Below are 25,323 nucleotides of genomic sequence, written 5' to 3'. Positions count from 1 at the left end.
AAGAGGGAGTCGAAGGGGGCGGAGAGAGTTCTCAACAAGGGAACTGTCCAAAGAGTGTCAAGGGAGCCGGGTAGGCGGATCTGCACCGAACTTCACAGCGCTCACAGTCGACGGAAGACGGACTCTTTAAGTTGGAATGGTCCGAGCATGGGTAGAGAACTATGTATGTGATGCATCCCGCACAAGATAAGGATTTGCCAGGCGGCGACGAGGCGTGCCCACCACCGATGGTCTCGCCGTTGACTCGTCCAATCCGACCCATGTTCAGATGATCGGCCAACGCCAGTCCTGGCTAGCCCAGGCGGGGCCACGCGAAGACACCAAGGGACATCGGCCACGGTCCACCGTGCCTGTGCCCTGGCGCGGCTTCATGCGTGAAGTCTGCAGGCGACGAGGCCCTCAGGGCTGGGGAAGGGTAGGTAGTCTGTCTGTGACGGTGGAGCGGCCGGCCTTTGCGCTTGTGTGCTGCAGCTCGCCAAACACGACGGCCCATTGGGCTTGCTTTTATCAACATGACCTCAAGGGGAGCGCCCTATCGCGGGAAGGGGAGCGGAGGCTGCCGGTCTGCGCCCGCTGCGACAGCCATGCCTCACCAGGGAGTCGCCTCCTCTATCTCGCACTCCACAATGGCTATCATGGCTGCACACGCGTCGCGCGCATTCGACAAGCCACCACCGGATTGCAAATGGAATCTTGTCAGGGCGATCGACCAGCCCGGCAGAGATGCCGAAAGCGGTAACGGACTAGAAGGCGGCGTCAGGATGTCGGCCGCTCGCTGCTGAAATGGTGCTGTGGTGCTGTGGTGCTGTGGACGGCTGAAGGCTTCCTGGTCACACGGCTGCACTCTTGATCTTGATGAGACGAGTGCAAAAGGAACGCGGTCTCTGCATCGGCCCTCGCCTCTTCCTGGCACCGGTGCTGGACAGTGCCTGCAAGCCTGTAAGCCTGCGAGCCTGCAAGGACGGCCAAGATGAGTAGCATCTGGAAGGCCGGGCTTACTTCCCGTGCAGTACAAGACGAACCGCCGTGAAGCGAGTTGCTGCCACTGGTCTATCTTCGGCACGCAATGGCAGGCCCTTGACCCCGGGTTTCGACTACACTAATAGCCCGTAGCCGCAGCGGAACAACTTCCAACAGCGCTCACAGCGACTCTGCCTTCCAGACGCCTCCACCCTTGCGTCTTCGGCCTCCATTTTGACCCCCCCCCCCCCCCCCCCCCGCATACACGAGACGTTTTCGCAAGGGGCAAGTCCTTGGTCACGCTCTACTCAACGTCGCGCAGGCGCTCAGGCGCTCAGGCTACACCTGTGGCGACATGTCTGCGAAACCTCGTCTTCCAGCAGTCTGGTAGGGAGTCGGTGCATTCTCAGTCTATCGAAAAGGAGATGGGCACCTGAAGTAAACCACTGATCCACTTCTGGACGCCTTCTGGACGCCTTCTGGACGCCTTCTGGACGCTTTCTGGACGCTTTCTGGACGCCTTCTGGACGCTTTCTGGACGCCTTGCCAACACGCCAGTCCAGCAGCATGCGCATGTTTCCATCTCGTTTGCATCTCCATGCACGTCTCCACGCCTCCACGCCTCCACCGACCTGTCATGCGAAGGTCTATTGTTCGCGAGCGCACAGCATATGCAGATCGGCTGCCGGCAAGCTAGGCAGCGGGCCGCTTCTCACTTCAAACCCACTTATGCGAAGTGAGCGTTTGGTGTAACAGCTCGTCTGGACCTGTCAAGGCCGATCCTTACATGAAGGTTCACGGATCCGATATCGGTGTGAGCGGGAAACCCATCATTGGCACCACATTCCAGTACTGAGCGTCAGCAATCCTGCACTTGTTGGAATATGCTGACGAACAGGGCACTGCTGTCAGATGCGTTAACGAAAACAAAGAACCCGATGGGCGCCATGCACGATGCTGCACACCTGGACAGAAGTAACAACAACCACAGCCTCAGCCTTCGACAACGCCTGGCAAGACGTTTCGTGGTTAGGCTGTGCTTCACTCAACCCCCAGGTCCATGTCTCTTTGTCTTGTCACACACCCAACATCTGCACCCGGAAGCACCTACGTGGCGACGTGGTAACGTACTGCTCGCAGTTAGACGACACGTCGTACGTTGCCGAGAACCCGGTCACGGCGAGCTGCAGAACGTACTATCCACGAGGGCCCAGGCGCTCAAGCCCGTTGCGAACCATCCGTGCGAGTTGTCCACGCAGATCGTAGACACCCTCCTTCAATCTTTGAGAAGAATTGTCTGTCTGTGAGAAGACTCCCAAGGCGGCTTGGAGCACAATAACACCGATCCTCGCTTGTCACCCCTTGCGTTGTTACACGCACATACTGCAGACTAATCCATCAAGGGCGCGTATACAGTGCCCCACCGATCGCCAACGCCGTGTCACAAGGTAGACACAACGTCAGCTCTTACTCTTCGTAACATGGTTCGATCTGTCGCCAAACACTAGCCCTGGGGCAAGGTGAGATATCACCCCGAAGCTAACTCGTATCCCTTCAATACCTACTGCAGGATACTAGGGAATACGGTTTGTGCCTGCATGTCAGTTGCTGCACGTCGATTTTCTTCGGTCGGACAGATTCGTTTCCAAGGCCTGGCCAAACGCCGTTGTTTGTCGCACAAGGAACGCGAAAGCGTGGCAGGAGCCGCGTGGAACCTGGATACCGGTCAACGATGAATGCACAGCAAGAGGGTGACACCAGTAGGCAGCCTAGCGATCAGCTGAACACGTGGGTAAATGCAATGATCCTCAGCTCAGCGCAGCAGCAGCAACACCAAGATGGAGGGTGCGCCATTGTAATCCTAAAAGCGCAAACCTAAGCGGCTTGCCACCAGAGATACCTATCTGCAGTGACGTGAAACGAAGAGTGGGTACGCAAGCTTGCCATAACAACGTGGAGGTTGCCACGATATCATACCCGGACCCGACCCACACGCACCGAGGGCCTGGTTCTATCGCTGTATCCTTGAGACCTTGTTGTTTCATCAAGTCGGTACAGCGGCAACATGCAGTTAGACGTGTCAGCTGCCGCAAAACGTGGCAATACACGATAGAGACCTACCTAGGTACCACATGGACGTTCGTCCAGTTCTGTAGAATGATGATCGCACTTCGGCGCTTAGTACAGCTACTTCTGAGATTCTGGATTCATCTCGTTCAACACGTGGGTGGAGACTTGCAGCAGGTGAGGGCCTAGCCAAATGATCCCTGGGCCTCGCACTCCTTTGGTGCTCGCCATCTCATAGCAATTCTTGTACTCGAGGAATTCGTGGAGCACTTTGCGGTTATTCGTAATGGCCAATCGAGCTTCGCGTGGACTATCAGTAGGACTTTGCCAGACTATACTGCACATTTGCGAGCAGACAATAGAGCTAACCTGCGCATTCTCTTGTCTCAATGCTAAGTATCGAGCTTGATGTTGGTGGCAGTGGACAGGTCAATCGCTTCTCCATGTGCAAAATCTCTCCATTACTGCAATCAACGCGAGCTGAACTGACAGGAACTAGCTGCTTCCCAAACATTGACAGCACGCGGACAACCGACCCAAACACTCAAGCACACGAAGCTTTGCCATGGAGCCTTGCACGGCGGAGTTCATCTATTCTCCTTGGCAGTGTGTGAGTTCGAACCCCTCTTTGCATTTCTCCGCCAATGGCTCGTCCCGCCTCTTCACAACACCAACAATATCCCCGAATCGCACGCTTTGAACGATCTGGGGTAATCAAGGCTTGTCGAGAGGTATATGAAGGGGCGGGCTTGGCAGCCTGAAGATGCGCTAGCTCTGGAGATGACTGACAGAGTGTGTGTCCAAGGTTGGCGAGGAGCAGCGTTGAGCTCTACGAACGCAAGGGCATAGACGTCATGGCTTCAGACGGCGAAATATCTAGAGATTGCGCTGGTGAGTTGCTTGTCGTGCTCGGTGCCGGAGGGGAAAGGTGGTTACGGCAGGCGTGTCTGGTCGACGTATAAGAAGGGAATGAGTGTTCGATTACAATTGTTCTCTCACCAGTCAGATCAGATCAGCCCTACCGTACAACGCGTCTTCATCACTGCAGCCTGTGTCTTGGTATCATTACTTCATCATGCACCCCTCAGTCCTCGTCCTCGCGGCTGTAGCCGGCCTCGCAGCCGCGCACCCGCACAACGACAACGTCGTGCGCGCAGCCACCAACACTGCCCTCCAAACGACCTTCCCCAAGAGCTCAGGAACCTCTGCTCTTGCTGCTGCCAAGACCATTGCCGCCAAAGCCACGTTCGATGGTGGGATGAAGCAATGGGACCGCAGCACGAACACGTGCGAGGGCCAGACCGAGGGGGGCGACAAGGACGCAGTGTTCATTCTCCAAGACGGAGCCACTCTCTCCAACGCCCTCATCGGACCCAACAACGGCGAGGGTGTACACTGTCTCGGCACGTGTACGCTCAACAACATTTGGTGGGTAGATGTGTGTGAGGATGCTGCGACGTTCAAGCAAACGAGTGGTACTTCCTATGTCAATGGTGGAGGGGCGAAGGGGGCGAGTGACAAGGTGCTCCAGCACAACGGTGGTGTAAGCATTTCCTTCCGTTTCTCCTTCTTATCCAAAGCCATCTATCTTCTTACGACAGTCCCGCTTGATATCATCACCCCTACGTCGCCAATGTGAGGACTGACGGAAGCAGGGCACCGTCGCGGTGAAGAACTTCTATGCAGAAAACATTGGCAAACTCTATCGCAGCTGCGGCAACTGCTCCAAGCAGTACGCACGCAAGTCCACCTTTACCAACATCAAGGTCGTGTCTGGCAAGCTGGTCGCGGGCGTGAATGGCAACGAGGGCGACTCAACGACCATCACGAACTCGTGTCTTATTGATACAAAGTTCTGTGATCTGTACAAGGGTGTGACGAGTGGTGAACCGACGAAGACGCTAAGTGGGCCTGATGGGAAGACGTGTGCTACGAGTGGGATCAAGACGAGTGGGTGTTAGACGGGTAAGCTTGCTAGTTCGGCCCTAGTGAGGGTGACGGAGTAGAGCAGCACAAGTGGCAGTTTCCCTCTTCTTGCACGAAGATGCTTTTGAGTATGTCCTCGTCTGCCAATCGAATCGCGTCTTGGTGAAGTCAATGTTTTTCGCTATACTGAAGCCGGTGAAGTCTAGACACGGATGTGGCGTCGATCAAGCCCCATAACGGCGGATCACGATGACGTCGCTGCATGCACTGTTCCTTGCTCGTCGCGTGTGGCTCCCCTGTTTACTGGCAATTGTCTCGAGCTTCACCTTTCGCGTCTGGAAGCTGCTAGCCGTCTGACCCGACTCCTGCGGCTTCACGGCATTGCATTGCTCCCCGTCACAGCAATGAAGCACCGCTTATCGTCTCTAGCGTTCGCCCGCATCTCAACTGCACCACGCACACTCCACACACCTCTCCTCTCGAGCCTTTCTGTGAGATCATCACTGCTCAAGGGAGCAGCAGCGCGGCCCTTGCAGCCGAGGAGCTTTGCGGTCACGGCGCGCCTGGGCCTCGAGCTCCCCAGTAAGAACAGCGGCAGCTATGAGGACTCGAATGCGCGGCCTGCATCCGAGCTGAACAACAACATCACGCAAGAAGAGAAGGACGACTTTGCGAGGAAGCTGCGGGAAGACAAGGGCAAGCAAATACGCACGCCATGGCACAGAGAAGGCAGCGACAGGCCACCCGTGGCGCGACAACGCAGCGCTGGAGCCATGACAAAGGGTACGTGCTCGACGCATGTCCTGCACACGCACAGCTGACAGGTGCAGGCAAACTGCTGACCACGCCCTCACGCATGCTTAAGATCATCCTTCCCCTGACCACTAGAGACACAAATTCGGACCGCAAAGACATCGAGCCCCTTGCCCTGCTCGTCCACCCGCAACAGCCCATATCCTACCTCGAACGCCTGATCCAGGCCGAGCTGCCTACAATCAAGGACAAGGATGGCAAGGAGCGCATCCCCGGCGTCCACTTCAAAGCCGAAGACAGTATGCAAGATGATCTGCAAGTCTCCCAGACCAGCGAAACCATTGTCAGCAGTGACAGCGAGCCTGCCGAGGGCGACGAGGACTTTGAGCAAGTAGACGAGCACCGCATAGACGGCAAGACGGTGAAGACGGGCAAGATCAAGTCTCAGAACGAAGAAGCTGGCGCAGCGATGAACCGCAAGACGCCTGACGAAGCTGTTGAGCTACGCGGTGGCCACGGCAAAGGCGGAGTGGAGTCGTACTCAGGCCTGGGCAAAGACGCTCCCAGCGACAAGATCTCCAGCCGCAAGTTCGTGCGCTGGTCCAGCAGCACTGAGATTGGCGACTTCATCCGCGACGCAGCGCGCGGTCAGGAGTTCGCCATAGAAATCGAGGGCGCGCCCGAGGAAATTCGCGTTGGCGTTCCCTCGTTCAACGACCGAACATACTACCTGCGCATGCGCTTGAGGAAGACCAGCAGGCAGATCAGCGAGATGGCAGACATCAAGGAGCGCTGCGACAAGCTTGCGCACAAGGCCGCGCAGCAAGTAGCCACAGCAGGCTTCGCCGGTATTGTGGGATGGTGGGGAGTAGTCTACTACCTCACATTCCAAACCGAGCTCGGCTGGGACGTCATGGAGCCCGTCACCGTACGTACACCCCCTTACCACCTACCTACACACACGCTCGACTAACACGCTCCCCAGTACCTCGTCGGCCTCTCCACCCTAATCGGCGGCTACGTCTGGTTCCTCTACCACAACCGCGAAGTCAGCTACCGCTCCGCCATGAACTTCACCATCTCGCGCCGCCAGTCAAAGCTCTACACGCAGCACAACTTCGACCTGCGGAAATGGGAAGTCCTGATCGAGGACGGCAACGCCCTGCGCAAGGAAATAAAAGCCATTGCCAACGAGTACGACGTCGAGTGGGACGAGATGAAGGAGGAAAAGGACGAGAAGGTCGCCGAGGCGCTGCGTAAAGATCGGAAGCAGAAGGAGGGGAAGAAGGAAAAAGATGATGTTGATGATGATGAGCCCAAGGCGGGGAAGACGGAGGTTGGCCATGGGCGAAAGGAGAGCTAGATTCCATCAGCATTCATTCATCCATCGAGGTTGGTGTTGATGGAGCGGCTCACTCTCATACTTGCCTACGTATACATCATATCGTGCGTACATTAGCGCGGCGTTACGGATAGATGGGAACCAGCATATCCAATTCTTTTGCATTTCCCCGTCCAGAAGTTCACTCGGCCTCTCTACTACCAGCCACAATGATCGTGCCCTCTGTCATGCCCGAACAGTAAGTGCATTGAGGGGGGGGGAAAAAAAGGAAAAAAAGACGAATAATCCATTTGACATCAGAAAACTTGCACAGCCAAATCCACATACCATCACAAGGCAAAACTCAGCCTGTTCTTCAAAGATCTGTTGGGCTATCGACTATATCCGTAACATCTACGTCTTGTCGTGTCCATTGTCCACATCATGCACCCTCCGCCATGCATCTACCATCATTACCCTCTCGGTAAACAATCGGGATCAAACGTAAGCCAGCCAGGTGTGTAACAGCTGCTGTGAGGTATCATACTGGGAAAACCGTCAATCCACCCATATCGTGTCGCTGTCGTCGCAGACTCGTCCATCTATGATACAAAACAAATTAAGGAACCGTTGAAAACCCAACTCAGTAGATCGAGATTGGGTGACACCCGACATCCAGCTAAGGGGTCGGTGTCGAGGAAAGGAGGGACCGCGTCGGAAATCGTCAGAACTTTTGAGTGCATTCGTGAAGCCATCCGCCATCGTAAGAAGAGTCATGAACCGTGCGCCGTTCGCCATTGAGAAATCGTCGAAACCATCGCAGGTCGCTGTCGATCAAGAGTGATAGAGAGCGAGTCCTACTCGGTAGCAACTAGAAGAATTTAAGCCTTGGTCTCTTCCTTGGTCTCCTCCTTGGGGGCCTCCTTCTCGCCCTCACCGTCCTTGTTCTTGACATATTCGTCGTAGACGCTCATGGCTTCGTCGACCTTGGCGCGAAGAGCGGACTCGTCGGAAGTGCTGCGAAATGTAAGTAACCAGTTGGATTCTGGGGTGCATGGTGACTTACAGGTTGATGAGCTCGCTGTTGTCCATCTCAAGGAGCATACCAGTGATCTTGCCGGCCAACTCGGGCTGCATCTCGTGGATCTTGGGGTAGAGCGCCTCACCGAGCATCTGCTTCTGCTGACCAGGGGGAGCGGCATTGAGAACGTTCATGTCGATTCCGGCAGGGCGACCCTGAGGGAAGCCAGCCTGGGGGCCCTGACCGGGACGGCCGTTAGGACCGCCGCGGCCACCCTGCTGAGGGAAGCCCTGACCACCGCGCATGGCGGGAGCCATCTGGCCCTGAGGCATACCAGGCATGCCAGGCAATGGGCCAGCGCCGCGACCGCCGCGACCACCCATAGCCTGCTGGGCCTGAGCAGCCAGCTGCATGTACTGAGGAGTCATGTAAGGAGCGGGGAAGCCACCGGGAGCCATACCGGGAGGCATGTACATGGGAGGCATCTGCTGGGCGTTGGGGCCGCCACGGCCACCCTGCTGAGGCAGACCGCCAGGGAAGCCACCGCGACCGCCCTGCTGTCCGGGCATACCGGCGGGGAAGGGCATCTGGCCACGGCCGCCAGGAGGGAACATCATGGGCTGGCCAGGAGCGACGAACATTTGGGGCATGCCACCAAACTGCTGCTGCTGTTGCTGCTGCATGCGGAGCTGGTTGCGGGCCTGGATGGTGGCCTCGAGCTGGTTCTTGCGGACATCCTTGCGCTGGGCAAGAGCGACGTAGAGGGGCTTGCCATCGAACATACGCTGGTTCATGTCGGTGACGGCCTTGGTGGCCTCGTCGGGGTTGCTGAAGCAAACGAAACCGAAGCCCTTGCTCTTGCCGAGAATCTTCTTCTCGCCCTTGATGGTGACCTTGTCGCCGGCCTTGGTAGAGTCATCCTTCTTCTCGTCAGATGAGTCGTCCTTCTTCTCCTCAGTCTCCTCCTCCTTCTTCTCTTCGGCCTTCTCTTCGGTCTTCTCCTCGGTCTTCTCCTCGGTCTCAGACCTCTTCTCCTCAGAGTCAGAGTCAGCCTTGGCGCCCTCAGCAGGGACGGCATCGCGCATGACCTTAGCGGAAGTGATGGTTCCGAAGGGAGTGAACATCTCACGGAGCTTCTCATCATCGACCTCGTCGCCGAGGTTCTTGATGTAGAGGTTGACACCCTGGTACTTGGACTGCTTCTCAAGACGGGCAGCCTCGTACTGCTTGCGGAGCTCCTCCTCGCGCTCGTGCTTCTTCTGGGCGCGGCCGACGTACAGCTTCTGACCCTTGAAGTCGGTGTCGTTCAACGCATCGACGGCAGCGGAGGCGGCCTCGTGCTTGATGTAGTTGACGAAACCGAAGCCACGGCTCTTGCCCTGGTCGTCCCTTGCGATGGACGCGGAGGTGATATCTCCGTGCTTCTCGAAGAGCTCACGGAACTCGTCGTCGGTAACATCAAGGTCAATGTTCTTGACGTAGATGTTGGTGAAGTTGGCCTTCATCTCCTCAAACTTGCTCATGCGCTCCTTCTTGGGGATGTGGTGACCAACAAAGACCTTCTTCTCGTTCAGAAGCATGCCGTTAACGTGCTTGATAGCGTTGTTGGCAGCCTCGGCGGTCTCGTAGTGAACGAATCCGTAGCCCTTGGAGTTGCCCATCTCGTCCTGAGCGACCTTGCAGGACAGGATGTTACCGAAAGCGGCAAAGGTGTCGTGAAGAGCCTTGTTGTCGATGGCGTGGTCAAGGTTCTTGATGAAGACGTTGCCCTGGCCAGTCTTGCGCAGAGCGGGGTCGCGCTGGGACCACATGATACGGCAAGGCTTGCCTTTGATAACGGTGTAGTTCAGCTCTTCGAGGGCCTTCTCGCCATCCTCAGAGCTGTTGTAGTTAACATAGGCGTAGCCGAGCGAGCGACGAGTGACGGCGTCACGGCAGACACGGATCGAGGCGACCTGGCCGATGGAGGAGAACAGCTCGAAGAGCATGGCCTCGGTGACCGAGGGGTCGAGCTCACCAACATAGAGGGAGGCGGAGTTCTGGTGAGCCTGCTGGGCGGTAGGCGTGGGGGCCTCGCCCTGGGCGGCGGGGACCTGGGTGTTGACCTCGGCGCCGTTGGCGTTGGCGGCACCGTCCTGGACGGGGGAGGTGGAGTTGGCGACTTCAGACATTGTGTGTATCTGCGTCGGGTGTTAGTGGCGGTGTGGCTAGAATTTTGCGGGAAGGCGCAGGGTGCGCATGTGCAGGTGCGCTCGCTTCACCAAGAGGGGAAAAAAAAAAAGTTCGACTCACCTGCGTGTTCAAACAACTTGCGACGAGAAGGTGAGTAGGATGGCAAGGTCGTGAAGGTGACCTAGTGAGCGGACGGGCGAATGCGCTGCTCTCCTTTTACTTGCGACGTGCGGTCGTGAAAGGGAAGATCGCTCGACGACGGTGGAGGGGTTGACGAAACGGGCGGAGTGCGTCGCACAAGATTTTTTTGTGGTTTTCTGGATTTTTTTGTATCTTTTCTGTTATGTGACGATCCGCGTGAATGGACCGGGACTTTGGAGAGCTGTGAGTGTGGTGGGTGGAAACGGTGAGAGGTTGGAAGGCACAGCGTACTTTCAAGTGGGATATTTTCTGTGAGGGCGCCGGCCAGTGCGCGGCCGGTGCCTAGCTGCATTGGGGGTAGGCGGTGAACGAACGAGCCTTCCTGCACCCGAACGAATGGCAGTTGAAAGGAGCAAATTTGCATTGACAACGAATGATGGGAAGCTGCGCGTGAAAGACAGTGTAGCACTGTGCATTGTTTGCTACTGTTTCGAAAAGCACACAGAGGCGTACTAGCCCTTGCGAAACCGCGGTCCCTGCCACTGGCGACCTGTCAGACGCGTTTAATAACGCCAATAGTCATGCCAATAGTCATGCCAACGCGGCGAACGATTTGTATAAACGATAGCTAAAGATGGGTATCTGTGCGTGTATGCGAAGAAGAAATCAAACGAATGTGCTGGTAGCCCGACACTCTACTCGCTCAAACCATCGTCCCAACCTCCTTGCTCAGTAAGAAATCCCTCTACTTTAGCCTTGCAGTCCTTCAAGCCCTGGCCGAGAGCTTCATTCCACTGGCTCTCTACAAGACCGACCTTTTCTTTCAGGTCATCGGTCAGACGTCGTTCTTCGTCTGCTCTGATGGCTTTCATCTCGTGCCCAACACCTGCTAGATCCTCGCCTTCCAGCAGCCTCTGCGTCTCGAGAAGGCGCGAGCCGGCGGTCATCACTGCTGTTTTGACTTCGTGCAACAGGCACAGGAGGTTGATCTGGGATTCAATGAACTGATGCGCTGAGCGACCTGCATGCGCAAGCAGTGTGTAGAGGTACTGCAGCGGGAAATCGTGGTACGCTGGGGTTTCGCTGTACTCCTGTGCTGGGATCAAGATTCCAAAACCGTCGAGTCGGTGCGGCACTTTCTGTACAATGGCCAGGAGACCGGGCGCGATGTCCCAGAAGGCCGAAAGTTGCGTCTCGACACCCCGGGTAACGTTACGCTCGATCACTTCCAGGAACTCTTCGTAGCGCTTGAGGATTTCCTTCTCATACGTCACCTTTCGATCTTGGGCATCGCGGCGGAAGAAATCGTTAGCTTCTTTCACCTTCTGGTCATTCTTTGTCTGAACGTAGGGCAGAACGATGATGTCTCGATACAGGTCGTTGCGCTCGTTCTCGAGCTCGAACAGCTCCTTGTGGAGTTGCTCCCGAAGCTCGAACAGCCATTTCAGCAACGTAAGCATCTCCAGGAGTTCCGGCTTCTCGTCGCCTTCCTCCTGCGTCTGGTTTGGGTTCAGCTCCTGCGCCTCGCTGGACAAGCGTCCATTCAGGTGTTCGATCGATGCTGTCACCTTTGTGACGCGCTCACAGAACATAGCGTGGAGGGTGTTCGCAACTTCGGCCTGGAACATGTCGAAGATATTCTGAACAACTTCCTGGGCACGCTGATGCTCACGGGCTTCGAACTCTGCGTCAGCTTTCGCTGCATCTTGAAAGCTCATTTGACCGTTTCGCAGATTCTCTTGAATATTGTACCGTAACTGCGCTCGTCGGTCGTTCAGCGAGGCACTCTCCGACTCTTTTCGTGCTTCTGTCTTCGCTTCAAAGCTAGCTTTGGTCGTCTTCACATCCCCAAGATCTGACAGTGTTCGCAGGCTGCTGCGTATGGAGGCTAGTTCGGGGTGGTTGTTATTGACAGCGGGATGATGCCGTGGGTAAGGAGGCGGCAACGTGACGAGCCTGGACACATCAAGCTTATGTGGATCGACTGCTGGTGGGGTTGGAGGTGGGAAGTAATCACATGATGCCGGCTGCTTTCCTTTGCCGTCATGGGAACCGACCTTCTCAGGTGGGTACTCGTCTGCTCCGTAGGCTGGCCTGGTACTTGAACTTGCACGGTATTTCGGGGTAGGCTGCTCCCGGCCATCCTGGTGGAAGCTTTCTTGCGTCTCCATCACTAGACCCATGTACTTGGATTCGCGTTTGCTTCTCTCTAGTCTCCTGCCACCAACACCCTGCGATCCGTCGTCGCTCTCCCACCAGCGGCTTGCAGAACGTCCTCTTGAATCTTCCTCGTCTGGGACCGTGCTCATAGCCATGCTTGGGATGGGCGATAGCGAAGGATGGTAGTTGTTGCTCCAAGAAGCATCACGCGCCCTCTGGCTCGATGCGCTGGAAGGTGACGCAGGCTCGGTTTGTGGAGTAAACTGCCCACGGGAAGACGCCGGGCTTGCAGCTGTTGTGGGAACCGAGTCAGAAGGCCTTGTATCTGGAGATTCGGCTGACATTGATCCAGAGCGCTTGCTTCTTGGTAGGGAAGGAGTGACTTGGTTGCTTGGGGTGATGGCTCTTCGTCCAGACGCCTTGTTCGAACGCCACAGGTCTCTGGTCAGGTCCATGACTTCGCCTGCCATGGCGTCAAAAGCGCCGGAATACCGATCTCGCCGAAACCTCGATTCAGCGACTATAAACTCAGCAAAGAGTTCCAATCTTTCCTCATCATTTTCGGCTTGTATCTCTTTCTCGACAAAGGCTCGATGCCGCTCGATCGACGCCTGAGCAAAGGTATCGCGGTCTGTCGGTTTCGGTGTGCGAAGCGATGGATCGTGTGGTGTTGAGACAGAGTGCAACGACGTTTGCGAGACCGAACGATTCGCGACCCCTGATGGTGTTGTCAGACCTCTCTCATCCTCAGCAGAATGTGGCGGAGGTGTGGGGAGGGCTTTGGCGGGAAAGGCTGCCGGGACTTTGTGAGGAAGGCGTTCCGTACCTGGCGAGAAAGGCGGTGTAGGGGCAGCGCCAGAGACAGCTCGCGGGTGCGTGTTGATTCGTGGTGTGGAGTTGGCAGACCCTGGATCATCATACAGATGCGCGCTTCTTGGTGATTTCAACGCTCCGCCGCTGCGAGGAGTACCTCTTGTGATGGCACCACGTCGTGATAGGCCGCCTTCAGGTGAAGCCAGGTCCAAATTCGCAGGCTTCGCCGAGGACGGCTCTAGGTCTTGCGCCCAGGGATTGTTGCTAGGTTCGGCGCGCCGCTCACGTGCAGCACGACTTTCTTCCCTGCGTTCCCGGATGCTCCCTCGAGCACTGCCCTCGCGCCTGGGAGCTCTTGGTAGCGTACTGGTCGATCCTGAATGTGAGGTCATGGAAGGTCCCGAGATGGTCGACTCATTCTCCGTTTCTAGAGGTGGCACGATACGGTCGTGGTGGCGACAGGTCTGCGGACTTGTGTCGATGTGCAGGCCATTTGATGCTAACGACCGAGCTGGAGCTGGAGCTGGAGCTGGAGCTGGAGCTGGAGCTGGAGCTGGCTCGTCCTCCCACCCCATAGGCGTTGGTGGGATAGGCCCGAGGGTAGTTTGCCCTGGTCTGCGCGTCGGGGGAGCCGAAGGATATCCTGGTGTGCGGTCCGAATCATGACCGGGCCCCACGCTTTGTGACCTCGAGCTACTCGGTGGAGGGCCAGGTGGTGGAGGGCCAGGTGGTGGAGGGCCAGGTGGTGGAGGGCCAGGTGGTGGAGGGGGTAGGGGCATGCCTGGCCCCCAACTTGACTGAAGATTGGGCGGCGTCTCGTCGATAGGTGTGCGGGTTTCGGTGCCATGACCAAGGAGGCCGGCTGAAGCAGCTCTCCGAGAGTTTGGTGGTCTGATGGGTGACTGCGTATCTGGAATCCACCGTCGGTCTACAGGACTGGGCGTGTACGGAGCAAAGTTGCGCTGCGAGACTGGGCCTGGATCACCTCGCTGGAGCGCGTCGTTGGTGCTCATGTGCAGCGACTCGATAGCATTGGGCGCAGGGCTGTGGTCGTTGTTCCTGCTGCGGAAGTTGGAGAAGCTGAACTTGTTGGACAGGCCACGGGACGAGGATCGCTCTCTCCCAGCGACAGGAGGCGGCGCAAAGTGAGGGTTTGCAGTCGCCATGGGAGCCGAGCTGGACGGTATGGCTATGGAGGCCGGGCGGCCTTGGAAGCTCCGAGGTGTGCGCGAGGAGGAGGGCGTGGTGGACTGCGGTAGGGGTGGTGGGGGTGGGTGGCTCTGGGCGAAGGCGTGGGCGTGGGCGTGGGCGGGTGACAGGTTCAGGGCCTGCGAGATGTTCTGGTTCTGGGCGTGGGCGGGCGACAGATTCAGGGCCTGCGAGATGTTCTGGTTCTGGGCGTGGGCGGGGGTGTAGGGCGGCGGTGGAGAGGGCATGGCTTCCTCGTGTCCCGACAGGTCCTGTGGGCGCGGCGGGCTGATGGTCATCTGGGTCGGAGGCGCATACTGCACACCTGGTCGCCCGCTGCCTCTCCACTGCTGCGGATTGTACGGGGCAGCCATTGGCGAGCTGGCGGCCGGCGAGGGTGCATACGGCGAGGGCGTGTTGTTGGCAAAGGGGGAGAAGGGGCTCAAGGAGGTCGCGCTCGCCGGAGTGTGCAGAGGGCCATGGAGCTGCGCAGAAGCAGCGGCTTGGGTGACAATGCCCGGTCGCACGGTAGCAGCGCGGCCCGCAGAGAGGGCTTGTCCGTGTCGAGGCGCGTTCGCAGGCGGTGGAGGAGGCGGCGCGGAGATGTGGCTGTAGTCGTGGAAAGACATGCTGCACGCCGTGTGTGCACCAGAAGCGGGCCTGAATGCGCCCGAAGCCTCTCCAGCGGCTGCAGTGTACGGCACGACGAATCCTACCTATACGGTGCGCCGACGCCGTTCCTTGACCGTGTCGGGGGCTTGCAGAGCCGTGCTTGTCACCTCACCTCACCTCTCCTCTCCTCTCCTCTCCTCCCCTCCCTCCCCTCGCACAAGCATGCACAGGAAACGGCGCGACCCCTGCAAGGCTGGGCATGCTGTGGCCGTCGGGAGGAAGGCGAGGCCGCAGGGTGATGGGCAGGGTGCCCGCTGCCTGTCCTATTCGCTCCCTTGACCAGCACGAGAGACGATCCAGGCGTGGAGGGTGAGGGTTGGCAGGCCTAGTGTGAAGCTTGAATGGCCTACCAGCGAATCAGAGCTGCAGCTGGCACTAGCGACCTGCCCGGGCGGCTATGTAGACTTCCAGGTGGGATCATGCTTGTCTGCAAAGGTTGCACGGAGGCTCGCTCTCATCGACGTCGACGCGTCTTGCCTCTCTCTTCAGTCTGCACCCATGGCCCGAACAAGATGCACGGTGAACGTGAACGTGGACATGCACGTGAACATGCACGTGAACATGAACGTGAACGTGAACACAGACGTAGACAGACACTCGATCGAGCCTTCCTCCTAGCGACCTTGGGCAACCCCCAGAGGCACGCTAAATATAGCACGGCATCTCTCCTGCACCTCGAATTCACATCCACATCACCTACATGCATGCATGCTCACAACGATGCTCCTGCACGCCCTGCCTGCTCCACATCCGTCGGTGGCCCAGGTGGCAGCAGCACTGGAAATGCAGAAGATGCGTTTCAAGACGCGCCAAGGATTGCGCGAGAGCGTACCACGCGCACGAGTGCACCACACACGGCAATCATCAACCATGTGCCGAGCAAAAGGAGAAGAAAGTCATCGTGTCTTCGTTCGTAGCTCGTAGCGTACTAGCCATGTTGCCGGCCCAATGCTTTTCCCCCCAAACCAACCCGCTGAAACATCCAAACCCGCGCAGCGCAGCACAGCACGCGCCTACTTCTGGTACTTCTTGTGCATGTCGATGACCTTCTGCACCTCTTGTTCCGAGCCCATGAAGATGCCTGATCGATCGTGGATGCTCTCGGGCACCACCTCCAGCATGCGGTCCATCTTGCTGTTGACCGCCTTACCGCCAGCTGCACGTCGTGTCAGTAGATGCTCCAACAGGGCTGCCTACGTGCTTCTCTTACCGTTCTCGAACACCATGGCCATGGGCGCGCACTCGTACAAGATGCGCAGCTTGCCCTTGGCGCTCTTCTTGTCCGCGGGGTACGCGAAGATGCCGCCGTACAACAGCGTTCGATACGCGTCAGCCACCATGGATCCAATGTATCGCGCACTGTACGGCTTGCCGCCCTCCTCGCTGGGGTACTTCAGGCTGTTGACGTATTCTTTGACCGGCTCCTCCCAGTACAGCGAGTTACCCTCGTTGACCGAGTAGATCGCGCGCTGCTTGGGGACCTGCATGTCCGGGTGTGTGAGGATAAACTCTCCGAACGCGTTGTCGAGCGTGAAGCCGTTGACGTTGCCGCCCTTCATCGTAATGACCAACTGTGTCGAGGCACCGTACATGGTGAATCCTGAAGCGACCATCTCCGTGCCGGGCTTCAGGACATCTTCCTTGGTACCCTTGGCACCTTCCGCTAGCTTGTATACCGCGAAGATGGTGCCGACGGATACGCCAGCGTCGAGGTTGGAGGAGCCGTCGATTGGGTCGCAGGCTACCGCGTAACGAGCTTCAGGGAACTCGTCGAACATGATCAGTTCTTCCTGCTCCTCCGACACTAGGAGGCGCACGCGACCGCACGAGCGCATGGCGGAGATGAAGAGTTCATCGCCAATGATATCAAGCTTCTTCTGGTCGTCACCCGTGGCGTTGGATTGACCGGCCAAACCAGTGAGCTACCAATGTCAGCTCCCATCCCATCTCAGTGGCCTCAGTAGTAGTACATACGTTGACCAACGTGGCTCTCCGGATGTAGTACGCAATGCTCTTGAACGCAAACTGGAGAGCATGGCAAAGAAGCCTAATGCTTCGGTCAACTCCCATCTTCAGCCGACGTACGTTACAACTCACGTGAAGTCGCCGGTAGCCTCCTTGTGTTTTGATTGCTCTTCTGTAAGGAATCGTGTGAGGGTGATGATGTCGGTGTTGATCGCCTCCTGCTTGTTCTGCTGCTGCCCATTTCCGTTGGTCGCCATGTTGTCCACGGTTCTGTTGGTCTGTTGCTGTCGTGAAACTAAGTGCTGTGAAAGGCTTGTTTGGCAAAAACGGGTATCGGGTAGTATCGAGGTAGAGGCAGAAAGGACGAGGGTCGAGGGGGAAAAAGTCAAACCGAGTCCACAATCATCGACGCGTGGGGAGGGCGCCAGTGATTGTTATGAAGTCAGATGTCTGGGTCCAAGTGGGTAGAGTCGGCGGGCATGCGGAGACGCTCCGGTATTTGTTTTGGTAGGCGCATTGGCTGGACAGCTCTGGACAGCTCCCTCGGCAAGTCACAAGCCCACGATATCTCGGCCATGGGAGGTCTGCAGGTGCCTCCCATGTGGCGGAAGAAATCGCAGCCAGCCCGGAAGCTGATTGATGGCACTTTTCCGCCAAAATCACCGCGTCGTCGCGCGAGCCGCCGATATCGATGCGCTTTGCGGCGACAGCGTGGGAGCTTTGACGATGATGCAAGTGCGGATACCGGGCGTGGAGGGGTTGCGGGGCTCTTCCCACGCTTCTCCAAGCTGACGTCTGCCCCGGGATCTTCCGACCCGCGGATATAGATGCATGGACGAGGTCCGACTTCATCCACATCAGCCTCCTCAGGAGCTTGAAGAAGCCTTCAGCACTTGTGTGAATCTGTCAAGTAGACAAGACTCTGATGATATCCTTGGGGTTCGCCACAGACCACCGTGTATCCCTGCTCATGGAGCAAGCAACGGCCACTTCTTGACGACTCGACCGCCTGTGAAGCATCACGCGTGCCTGATTTTAGTCCCGCACGCTCACCTATCATACCGGAACGGAGGATCTCTGCCCATCCAATATCCCGCAAAGTCGAGGCCCTGACGATGGCTCGTGGTGCAGGATAATTTATCTAGACTGCGTCGACTGTTCGGCCTACCTCGCACCGAGTACTGTGTCCGTGCAATGGCTACCCAGGCAATGCTTCACGCGATCAGCAATTGGGGTGATACAAGTCAACGATCAGAGAAATTCGATTTTTTGTACATCCCTACACGTACACTCATAGCTATGCAAATGTACAGGAAGAGTCCCAATCCAACCCTTCGATTAGCCTCATGACGCTCTGAAGGAACATCGTCGCAGAAATGGGGGATAAAACAATGCAAGCAAACTCGAACAAACTATTGAAACACACATAGATCTTCTTCGCCTCAGAACTACTCTACTCGCCCTTCAGCTTGTCCTGCTTGACGGTGAAAGCCATCTCCAGCAAGTCCTTCTCCTCCTTCTTGTGGGAGGCCTTGAGACCGGTAGCAACAGAAGCACTTGGGTTACGTCCAGCGTACATGACGTGGCGCCTGTTGTGGTGCTCGGTCTGGTTCAACAGAGTCTCAATCCTGGGTTGTGTGAAGCTCCAAGCACCAGCATTGAGCGGCTCCTCCTGTGCCCAGATGATGTTCTGGGCGTTAGGGTAAGAGTCGAGGTTCTCCTTCAGCTGCTCCCAGGGGAAGGGGTTCAGCTGCTCGATACGGGTGATGGCGACATCCTTGAGGTCACGGGCCTTACGCTCGTTGACGAGGGCAGTGTAGACTTGACCTGTGCAGAGAATGACACGCTTGATCTCTTCATTGGTGCCAATCTCGCCAGACTCATGCGCTGGATCCTTGATGATCCATTCGAAATGGGAGTCGCCAGTGAACTCTTCAATGTTAGAGCGGGCCATGGGATGACGGAGCAGCGACTTCGAGAAGAAAAGTACAAGAGGCTTGCGGAACTGGCGGTTCATCTGGCGACGCAGCAGATGGAAGTAGTTGGAAGGTTTTGTGCAGTAAGCAATCTGGATGTTGCAGTCTTGGTGCTGGCGCTCAAGCTTCTCGGGCGCAGGGAAAATGCGAGGGTCTTCGTTGACGAGTTGCAGGTAACGTTCCATACGTCCAGAAGAGTGCTCGGGTCCCTGACCATCGTAACCGTGGGGCAAGCTCATGACAAGACCGGAACGCTGAAGCCACTTGACTTCACCAGAGGCGACGAACTGGTCAATAATGACCTGGGCAGTGTTGGCGAAATCACCGAACTGGGCCTCCCACATGACGAGAGCGTTAGGCGAAGAAAGAGAGTACCCGTACTCGAATCCAAGACTGATGACCATTAGCAGGTGAATGAGCTGAGCAATGATAGGTAACTTACACTCCGTATTCACTGAGCGAGGAGTTGCAGACGGTGAAGGTCTCCTGGTCTTCGCTCAAGTCCTGCAGAGGGGTGTACGTCTTCTCAGTCTCCTGGTCGTGGAGAACGGCGTGACGCTGGGAGAAGGTACCGCGCTCGACATCCTGACCAGAAACACGGACGTGGTGGCCTTCCATACACAGAGATCCAAAGGCCAAAGCTTCTGCGGTGGCCATGTCAATGTTCTTACCGTCCTCGACGGTCTTCGTGCGGCCAGCCAAAATACGTTTGAGGTTCTTGTGTACAGTAAAGCCCTCAGGTGAGCTGCCAATCTTTTGTGCGATGTGCTTCAGCTGCGACTCCTCAACAGCGGTGGGCAAGTGCGGCAGCACCTCGGTAGCGAGCTCCTTGGGTGACTTGAAGCCGTTCCACGCAGAAGTCAGCCACTCCTTGGCGGTAGGCTGGTAGTCCTTGCTACGGTTGAAGCTTTCATCGAGCATGCCCCATACCCAAGCCTTGTGCTCATCCACATCCTCCTTAGTAAAAGTCTTCTCTTCCAAGAGCTTCTTGACGTAGATGTCAAGAGTAGGCTCCTGTACCGAAATCTTCTTGTACATGAGAGGCTGAGTGAAGAAGGGCTGGTCCGTCTCGTTGTGACCCTGCTTACGGTAGCAAACCATGTCGATAACGACGTCCTTCTTGAATTCGGCACGGAAATCAGCGGCGAGCTGGCAGACAAAGTTCATGGCCTCGACATCGTCTCCGTTGACGTGGAAGACAGGCGCATCGATAGCCTTGGCGATGTCAGAGCAGTAAGGTGTCGAGCGGGAGAATCGAGGGTCCGTGGTGAAACCAATCTGGTTGTTGACAACGATGTGAATGGTTCCTCCAGTGTGGTAGCTAGGGAGAGCGTGGAAACCCATGGTCTCGTACACGATACCCTGCCCAGCGAAGGCGGCGTCACCGTGGAGGAGAACACCCATGGCGGTACGGCCCTCTTTCTCATCGTTGTTGTAGTGCATGATAGCGCGGGTTTTGCCAAGCACAACAGGGTCCTCGGCCTCCAAGTGAGAAGGGTTGGCGACCAGAGACAGCTGGACACGCTTGCCGGAAGGAGTAGGACGCTCAAAGTTCATTCCCAGGTGGTACTTGACATCGCCAGATCCCTCGTCAGAGGGCTCAGCACTGCCAGCGAATTCGCTAAAGATGGACTCGTTGGGCTTCCTTACAACGTTGGACAGTACGTTGAGTCGTCCACGATGGGGCATACCAATGACAATGTCCTTGACACCGTAGTCGACACTGCGATCGATCAGAGCCTTCATACCGGGAATCAGACTCTCACCACCCTCCAGACCAAAACGCTTATCGTTGGGGTATTTTGTCGCCAAGAAAGCCTCGAAGTTAGTGCCCCAGATCAGACGGTCCAGGATGCGGCGCTTCTCGTCAACAGAGTACTTGAATGGCTGGGGAACTTCAATGCGCTCGCGCAGCCAGTCGCACTGCTCTCTATCTGGGATGTGGATGTACTCAATACCGTACGATCCGCAGTACAGGCGCTCGCAAGCTTGAATGATCTCGCGCAGGGTCATCTTGGTGCGGTTCTCGGTCCTGAAGCGAGGCAGAATACCAGGGCCGAGCTCGATGTCCTGGTCCAAGTCCTTCTCGGTGAAGTTGTAGTGAGACAGCTCCAACTCGCGGGGTTTGCTGTAGCCGAACTGCTCGGCCTCTGTGCGGATGCCGAGGGGGTCGATGCGTGCCTTGTGGTGTCCGCGAGACTGATACGCGCGGACCAGCAATTGGACCTTCAGGTGGTTCATGACATCGGAGCCTTCACCAGGGCCCATGCCGAGACCGGGCCTGATGTCGGAGATTCCGGAGCTGGTGGAGGGAACGATGGTCGGCGGAGGTTGAAAGGCTTGCGAAACAGGCATGTCGCCAGACTCCATGTTGCGGAAGTAGACCTGCCACGAGATGTGCACACTCGAGGGATCGCGCTTCCACTGCATGTACATCTCGTCGACGTAGTTGGCTGTGTTGCCGCTCAGGAAGCTATCGTTGGGGTCCTGTGCGGTCGTAGTCAGCCATCTGCTCGAAAACTTCACAGCTTGCGGCGTGGCCACATACAACGCCCTTGTCCGTGTCCTCGGCGGCGAGGGCATACTGGCGACGCTGAGCCACTGCCAACGGGCGGCGACATGTCGAGATGGCATTTGTCCTGGCCGGCGAGGCGGCGATTGTCGAGAGCCTTGCTTTGGCCGAACAGCTCTGGAGCTGCCGGGAGCACTGGCGCAACGAAGTGCGCAACATGATGAAGCAAAAGAGAATTTGGGGAGAACTCGATGGGTGGCATCCAAATGGACGACGGGGGACGGAAGAGAAGGCTTCTGAAGTGCTGCTGCTGCGGATCGCACGCGGAAGGGTGGGCTAAGCCCCTTGAAGATAGCGTTGTTTGGGACACACCTGCCGCAGTGCAGCTTTCGAGGACCGAGGAACGAACGAACCCAGCAAATGCCTCAAACACCTGCGCCAGCAGCCGCGGCTCCAACCGTCCAACCGTCGGCGCCAAGCCGGCGAGATGCGCACCATATCCCATATCCACGTTTCTCGGATACTTGGTCGAGCACGCGCAGGAGGTGTCAGACGTGCACCTGTGGCAGCCACTGTGTGGTTGCAGATGCCTCGAAAGGCTGGCCAATAGCAGCGGGATTATGTAAAAGCGTACATCCTGTGACGTCGCAAGAAAAACATCCCCACTGCCAGACTGCACACCGCGGAAAAGTATCCGCGGAAGACTCCGACATGTACATGGGTTTTGATGGCTTACCAAAGCTCTCACCCAGTCCTGCCTGCGTCTCCTTCGCTCTCACTGTGCTTCTTATTAGCAAGTATGCTATGTGAGGCAGAATCGTGTTGCAGCAAGCAAGCAAACAAGCAAGCGCACAGGGTCTAGCAGTGCGCTCAAGGATCTCGAAATGGCTCACTTCTATTTCGGCTAGTAAAGAAGCGGCGATGCCTCCATTTGCATCCATAGCAAACATTTCATGCTCTCATAAAGTTGTCTCCAAGGATCCCCACAGATCCAAGGCGCTGTAACGTGCTTTCGTGATCATCACCTAACGCTTAGCGCGTCCTCATCAAGCACTCCCGCGGGCGCGTCAGCGATCGCCGCACCAAGCCTCCTCCCCCAGCATGTCCGTCGCTGCCGCCCTGTACAAGAAGAAGGATGGCACACTCTCCGTATCGCCCGACGGTAAGACTGTGTCGTGGGAGGCTGTTGGCGGAGTGCTTCCGCCGCTGGCGATAGCTATAGCAGACATCGGGAGTGCGTTCGCGTCATCATTCAAAGAAGAGAGACTGCTCGGTCGCTGACAGTTACTAGACCTTCAGCAGACGCCCGCCACCGCCTCGAAAGCCTCCATCAAAATCGTAGTCGTCGACTCGTCGTCACAAGCTGGAAACCACACCTTCACATTTACCTCAGCAGCCGCCCGCGATGATCAGCAGATGATCAGAGGCCTGCTGCAGAAGGGCATTGAAGCTGCAAAGGTACACGAGACTCCAGAGGTCACGCCATCAGCAGCTTCTGGCGGGGATGGCGGCGGTGCATCAGGCGCCATCACCATGGCGCAAACAGTTGCCGCCAATGCACAGCAAGACGACGATTTGTATGCTGATGCAAAATTGCTGGTCGATCTCGAACTCCAGATGTCGCTTCTGAACTCGAGTCCGGCTTTGCGCCAGCGTTTCGACCGTGCCCTGCAGGAGAAGCCGGCGTCTGTCACAATGGGCCAGTTCTCCAACCAGTTCTGGTCGACCCGTCTAAACTTGCTAAGGTCCCACGCCGCTGAGAAGACCCAGATTACAGGATCGTACAACGTGCTCTCGGTGATCAAATCCAAGAACGTCAACGGCACGCTCATGTTGAACTTGACTAAGGAGCAGATCGAGGTCGTGTTTCGCCAGCACCCCATTGTGAAGACGGCATACAACGAAACGGTGCCGCCTTTGAGTGAGGGCGAGTTCTGGGAGCGATTCTTCCATAGTCGGCTCTTCAAGAAGTTGAAGGGTGAGCGTATTCCTGAAGACTACGTCACAGACACCAGGCTCGACAAATACCTGAAATTTGATGAGAACGCCGATAATGCTCAACAATGGCTTGTTGGCAGTATACCGTTGTTTATCAATGTCGAAGGGAACGAGCAAAATCACAGTCAACAAAAAGGTAACCGCCAAGACTGGACTATGGTGCCCTCAAGCAATGAAAAGGCGCCGATTCTGCGAGTCCTAAATCGTATGAGTGAGAAGTTGATGAAGGAGGTACCTTTGGCTGACAACCGCCATGCTCCTGCCGGGCAAGATGAAGACACATACAAGGAGCTGCAACTGAGAGACCTACAACGTGCGTCCGACGATAACCGAGTTGTGCTCAAAGTTCAGGACCAAAGCCGCTTCTTCTCTGCTGGGCAGAGCGTACAGTCCTCGACCAGTGCTGCAGCATACACAAAGCGAACACCAACGGAAGTGCTTTCGACGCTGCAGCAAGACTTCGCGAGGATCAATACAAATAGCAGGACACTCGGGACCGACTTATATTCGAAGATCGCAATAAACGACGACAGTGACAGCGAAGACGAGAATAGCGCGCCGAAAAAGCCAAAGGTCGGTAGTAGATCGTCGCGAACAGCAGCGACCTCACAAATCATTGCGGCCATAAGGAAGCGACATCTACATGAGGATGAACACCCCTCCGCAAAGGGCGTTATGAATAGCGAGCAAGCAGCGAAGTTGGGTATCACGGATACTATCCTCGACAACCTTACCATGACACATAACACCACAGTGGAATTCTTACATTACTTCTGGAATGTATATCACTCTGGCGATCCTGAGCGCGCCAACGAAGTTGCAAAGCTCATCGAGACTCTGGACAGATCGCTAGACCGCATCAATGCTGTTGCAAACGCTGCGGAAGCCGAACGGACAGCCCGCATCGAAAAGGCGCAAAGAGAAAACGAGTTATATACACAACGGACCGGAAGAAAAAGGAGGTTCGATCCCGAGGCTGTCAAAGGCGGGGCGAATGCAATTGCTCAGGTGGTGCAGCCGCTAAAAAGAGCCATTGATGCCGCACGAAGTCAATACCAGGCGGCCCTCAATGAGCAACTGGGTCAGGTTGCTCCTGCGAACGGCTTGTAAGGCCGGCCTGCTCTGGCTTGAAGGGCGGAACTGTTTCTGTTTCTGCATAGCGACGGCGTTCTGAAATTACAACCATTGTAGATCACCTCTAGCATACAGTTCTACCCAAGCCCTACTAGAGATGAGCGCTACCATGATGCAATTCTCGTATAGGTTGTAGCTTCACTGCGGTCAATTGGCGGACGGCGCGAGTTCTCATTCTGTGAGATGTATCTGTCACTTTTCTCTCCTCATGTACAGGCAGGCAAACCAGCTCAATGTGGACATGCTACCGTTTCCCGTAACGAAGCCTTATCGATCATGCGCGACCCTTGCACTGATCGACGTCTTAGGATGAATGTCGCCTGACTCTCAGACGAGATGACAGCTCATAACGAAGCTGCGCAAACAACACGTAAGCACACAACCCCGACCGTGCGTGCACGTAATACCTCGACGTCACGCTCTTTGGACTGCATGTCATCCTATATGGAGCCCAGTTGCTACCTGTATTTCCTCCGAACATGAAACGTTCCTTCCTTCACTTCCATCCTAGTGTGGCTCTAGCTCAATGATGCCCCACTTTCCT

At 56.6% G+C, this 25,323-nt stretch overlaps 7 protein-coding genes across 7 annotated transcripts, besides 7 other annotated features; 3 read left to right on the top strand and 4 right to left on the bottom strand.

The window, feature by feature from the left end:
- Nucleotides 1-1,198: 1,198 nt before the first annotated feature.
- Nucleotides 1,199-1,219: a tandem repeat.
- A 2,883-nt stretch (nucleotides 1,220-4,102) lies between these two features.
- On the top strand, nucleotides 4,103-4,988 carry EKO05_0005974 (uncharacterized protein; the record flags this gene model as incomplete). The annotated part of the gene is made up of 2 exons (XM_059636709.1): nucleotides 4,103-4,570; nucleotides 4,683-4,988. The coding sequence occupies 2 exons, from the start codon at nucleotides 4,103-4,105 to the stop codon at nucleotides 4,986-4,988; spliced, it is 774 nt and encodes a 257-aa protein (XP_059492692.1).
- Nucleotides 4,989-5,357: 369 nt separating this feature from the next.
- EKO05_0005973 (uncharacterized protein) lies at nucleotides 5,358-7,069 on the top strand (the record flags this gene model as incomplete). Its single annotated transcript, XM_038939722.2, has 3 exons — nucleotides 5,358-5,736; nucleotides 5,784-6,634; nucleotides 6,692-7,069. The coding sequence occupies 3 exons, from the start codon at nucleotides 5,358-5,360 to the stop codon at nucleotides 7,067-7,069; spliced, it is 1,608 nt and encodes a 535-aa protein (XP_038798983.2).
- Nucleotides 7,001-7,020: a tandem repeat.
- Nucleotides 7,070-7,908: 839 nt separating the features above from the next.
- EKO05_0005972 (Protein phosphatase PP2A regulatory subunit B) lies at nucleotides 7,909-10,219 on the bottom strand (the record flags this gene model as incomplete). The annotated part of the gene is made up of 2 exons (XM_038939729.1): nucleotides 7,909-8,044; nucleotides 8,094-10,219. 2 exons carry the CDS (start codon nucleotides 10,217-10,219, stop codon nucleotides 7,909-7,911), a joined length of 2,262 nt encoding a protein of 753 aa, XP_038798982.1.
- Nucleotides 8,708-8,733: a tandem repeat.
- Nucleotides 10,220-11,056: 837 nt separating the features above from the next.
- On the bottom strand, nucleotides 11,057-15,151 carry EKO05_0005971 (uncharacterized protein; the record flags this gene model as incomplete). The annotated part of the gene is made up of 1 exon (XM_038945886.1): nucleotides 11,057-15,151. The coding sequence occupies one exon, from the start codon at nucleotides 15,149-15,151 to the stop codon at nucleotides 11,057-11,059; it is 4,095 nt and encodes a 1,364-aa protein (XP_038798981.1).
- Nucleotides 13,843-13,891: a tandem repeat.
- A 146-nt stretch (nucleotides 15,152-15,297) lies between the features above and the next one.
- Nucleotides 15,298-15,348: a tandem repeat.
- A 365-nt stretch (nucleotides 15,349-15,713) lies between these two features.
- Nucleotides 15,714-15,773: a tandem repeat.
- Nucleotides 15,774-16,207: 434 nt separating this feature from the next.
- EKO05_0005970 (Fructose-bisphosphatase) lies at nucleotides 16,208-17,416 on the bottom strand (the record flags this gene model as incomplete). Its single annotated transcript, XM_038939920.1, has 4 exons — nucleotides 16,208-16,350; nucleotides 16,405-17,116; nucleotides 17,169-17,241; nucleotides 17,292-17,416. 4 exons carry the CDS (start codon nucleotides 17,414-17,416, stop codon nucleotides 16,208-16,210), a joined length of 1,053 nt encoding a protein of 350 aa, XP_038798980.1.
- A 1,196-nt stretch (nucleotides 17,417-18,612) lies between these two features.
- Nucleotides 18,613-21,866, bottom strand: EKO05_0005969 (Oxoglutarate dehydrogenase (succinyl-transferring); the record flags this gene model as incomplete). The annotated part of the gene is made up of 3 exons (XM_038939796.1): nucleotides 18,613-19,528; nucleotides 19,578-21,622; nucleotides 21,684-21,866. 3 exons carry the CDS (start codon nucleotides 21,864-21,866, stop codon nucleotides 18,613-18,615), a joined length of 3,144 nt encoding a protein of 1,047 aa, XP_038798979.1.
- Nucleotides 21,867-22,473: 607 nt separating this feature from the next.
- Nucleotides 22,474-22,496: a tandem repeat.
- Nucleotides 22,497-22,748: 252 nt separating this feature from the next.
- Nucleotides 22,749-24,755, top strand: EKO05_0005968 (RNA polymerase II transcription factor B subunit 1; the record flags this gene model as incomplete). Its single annotated transcript, XM_038939709.1, has 2 exons — nucleotides 22,749-22,881; nucleotides 22,939-24,755. 2 exons carry the CDS (start codon nucleotides 22,749-22,751, stop codon nucleotides 24,753-24,755), a joined length of 1,950 nt encoding a protein of 649 aa, XP_038798978.1.
- Between the last annotated feature and the right edge of the window lie 568 nt (nucleotides 24,756-25,323).

This window comes from Ascochyta rabiei, chromosome 9 (genome assembly GCF_004011695.2).
Source record: "Ascochyta rabiei chromosome 9, complete sequence".
NCBI lineage: Eukaryota > Fungi > Ascomycota > Dothideomycetes > Pleosporales > Didymellaceae > Ascochyta > Ascochyta rabiei.
This window is presented reverse-complemented; position numbering and strand designations above follow the sequence as displayed.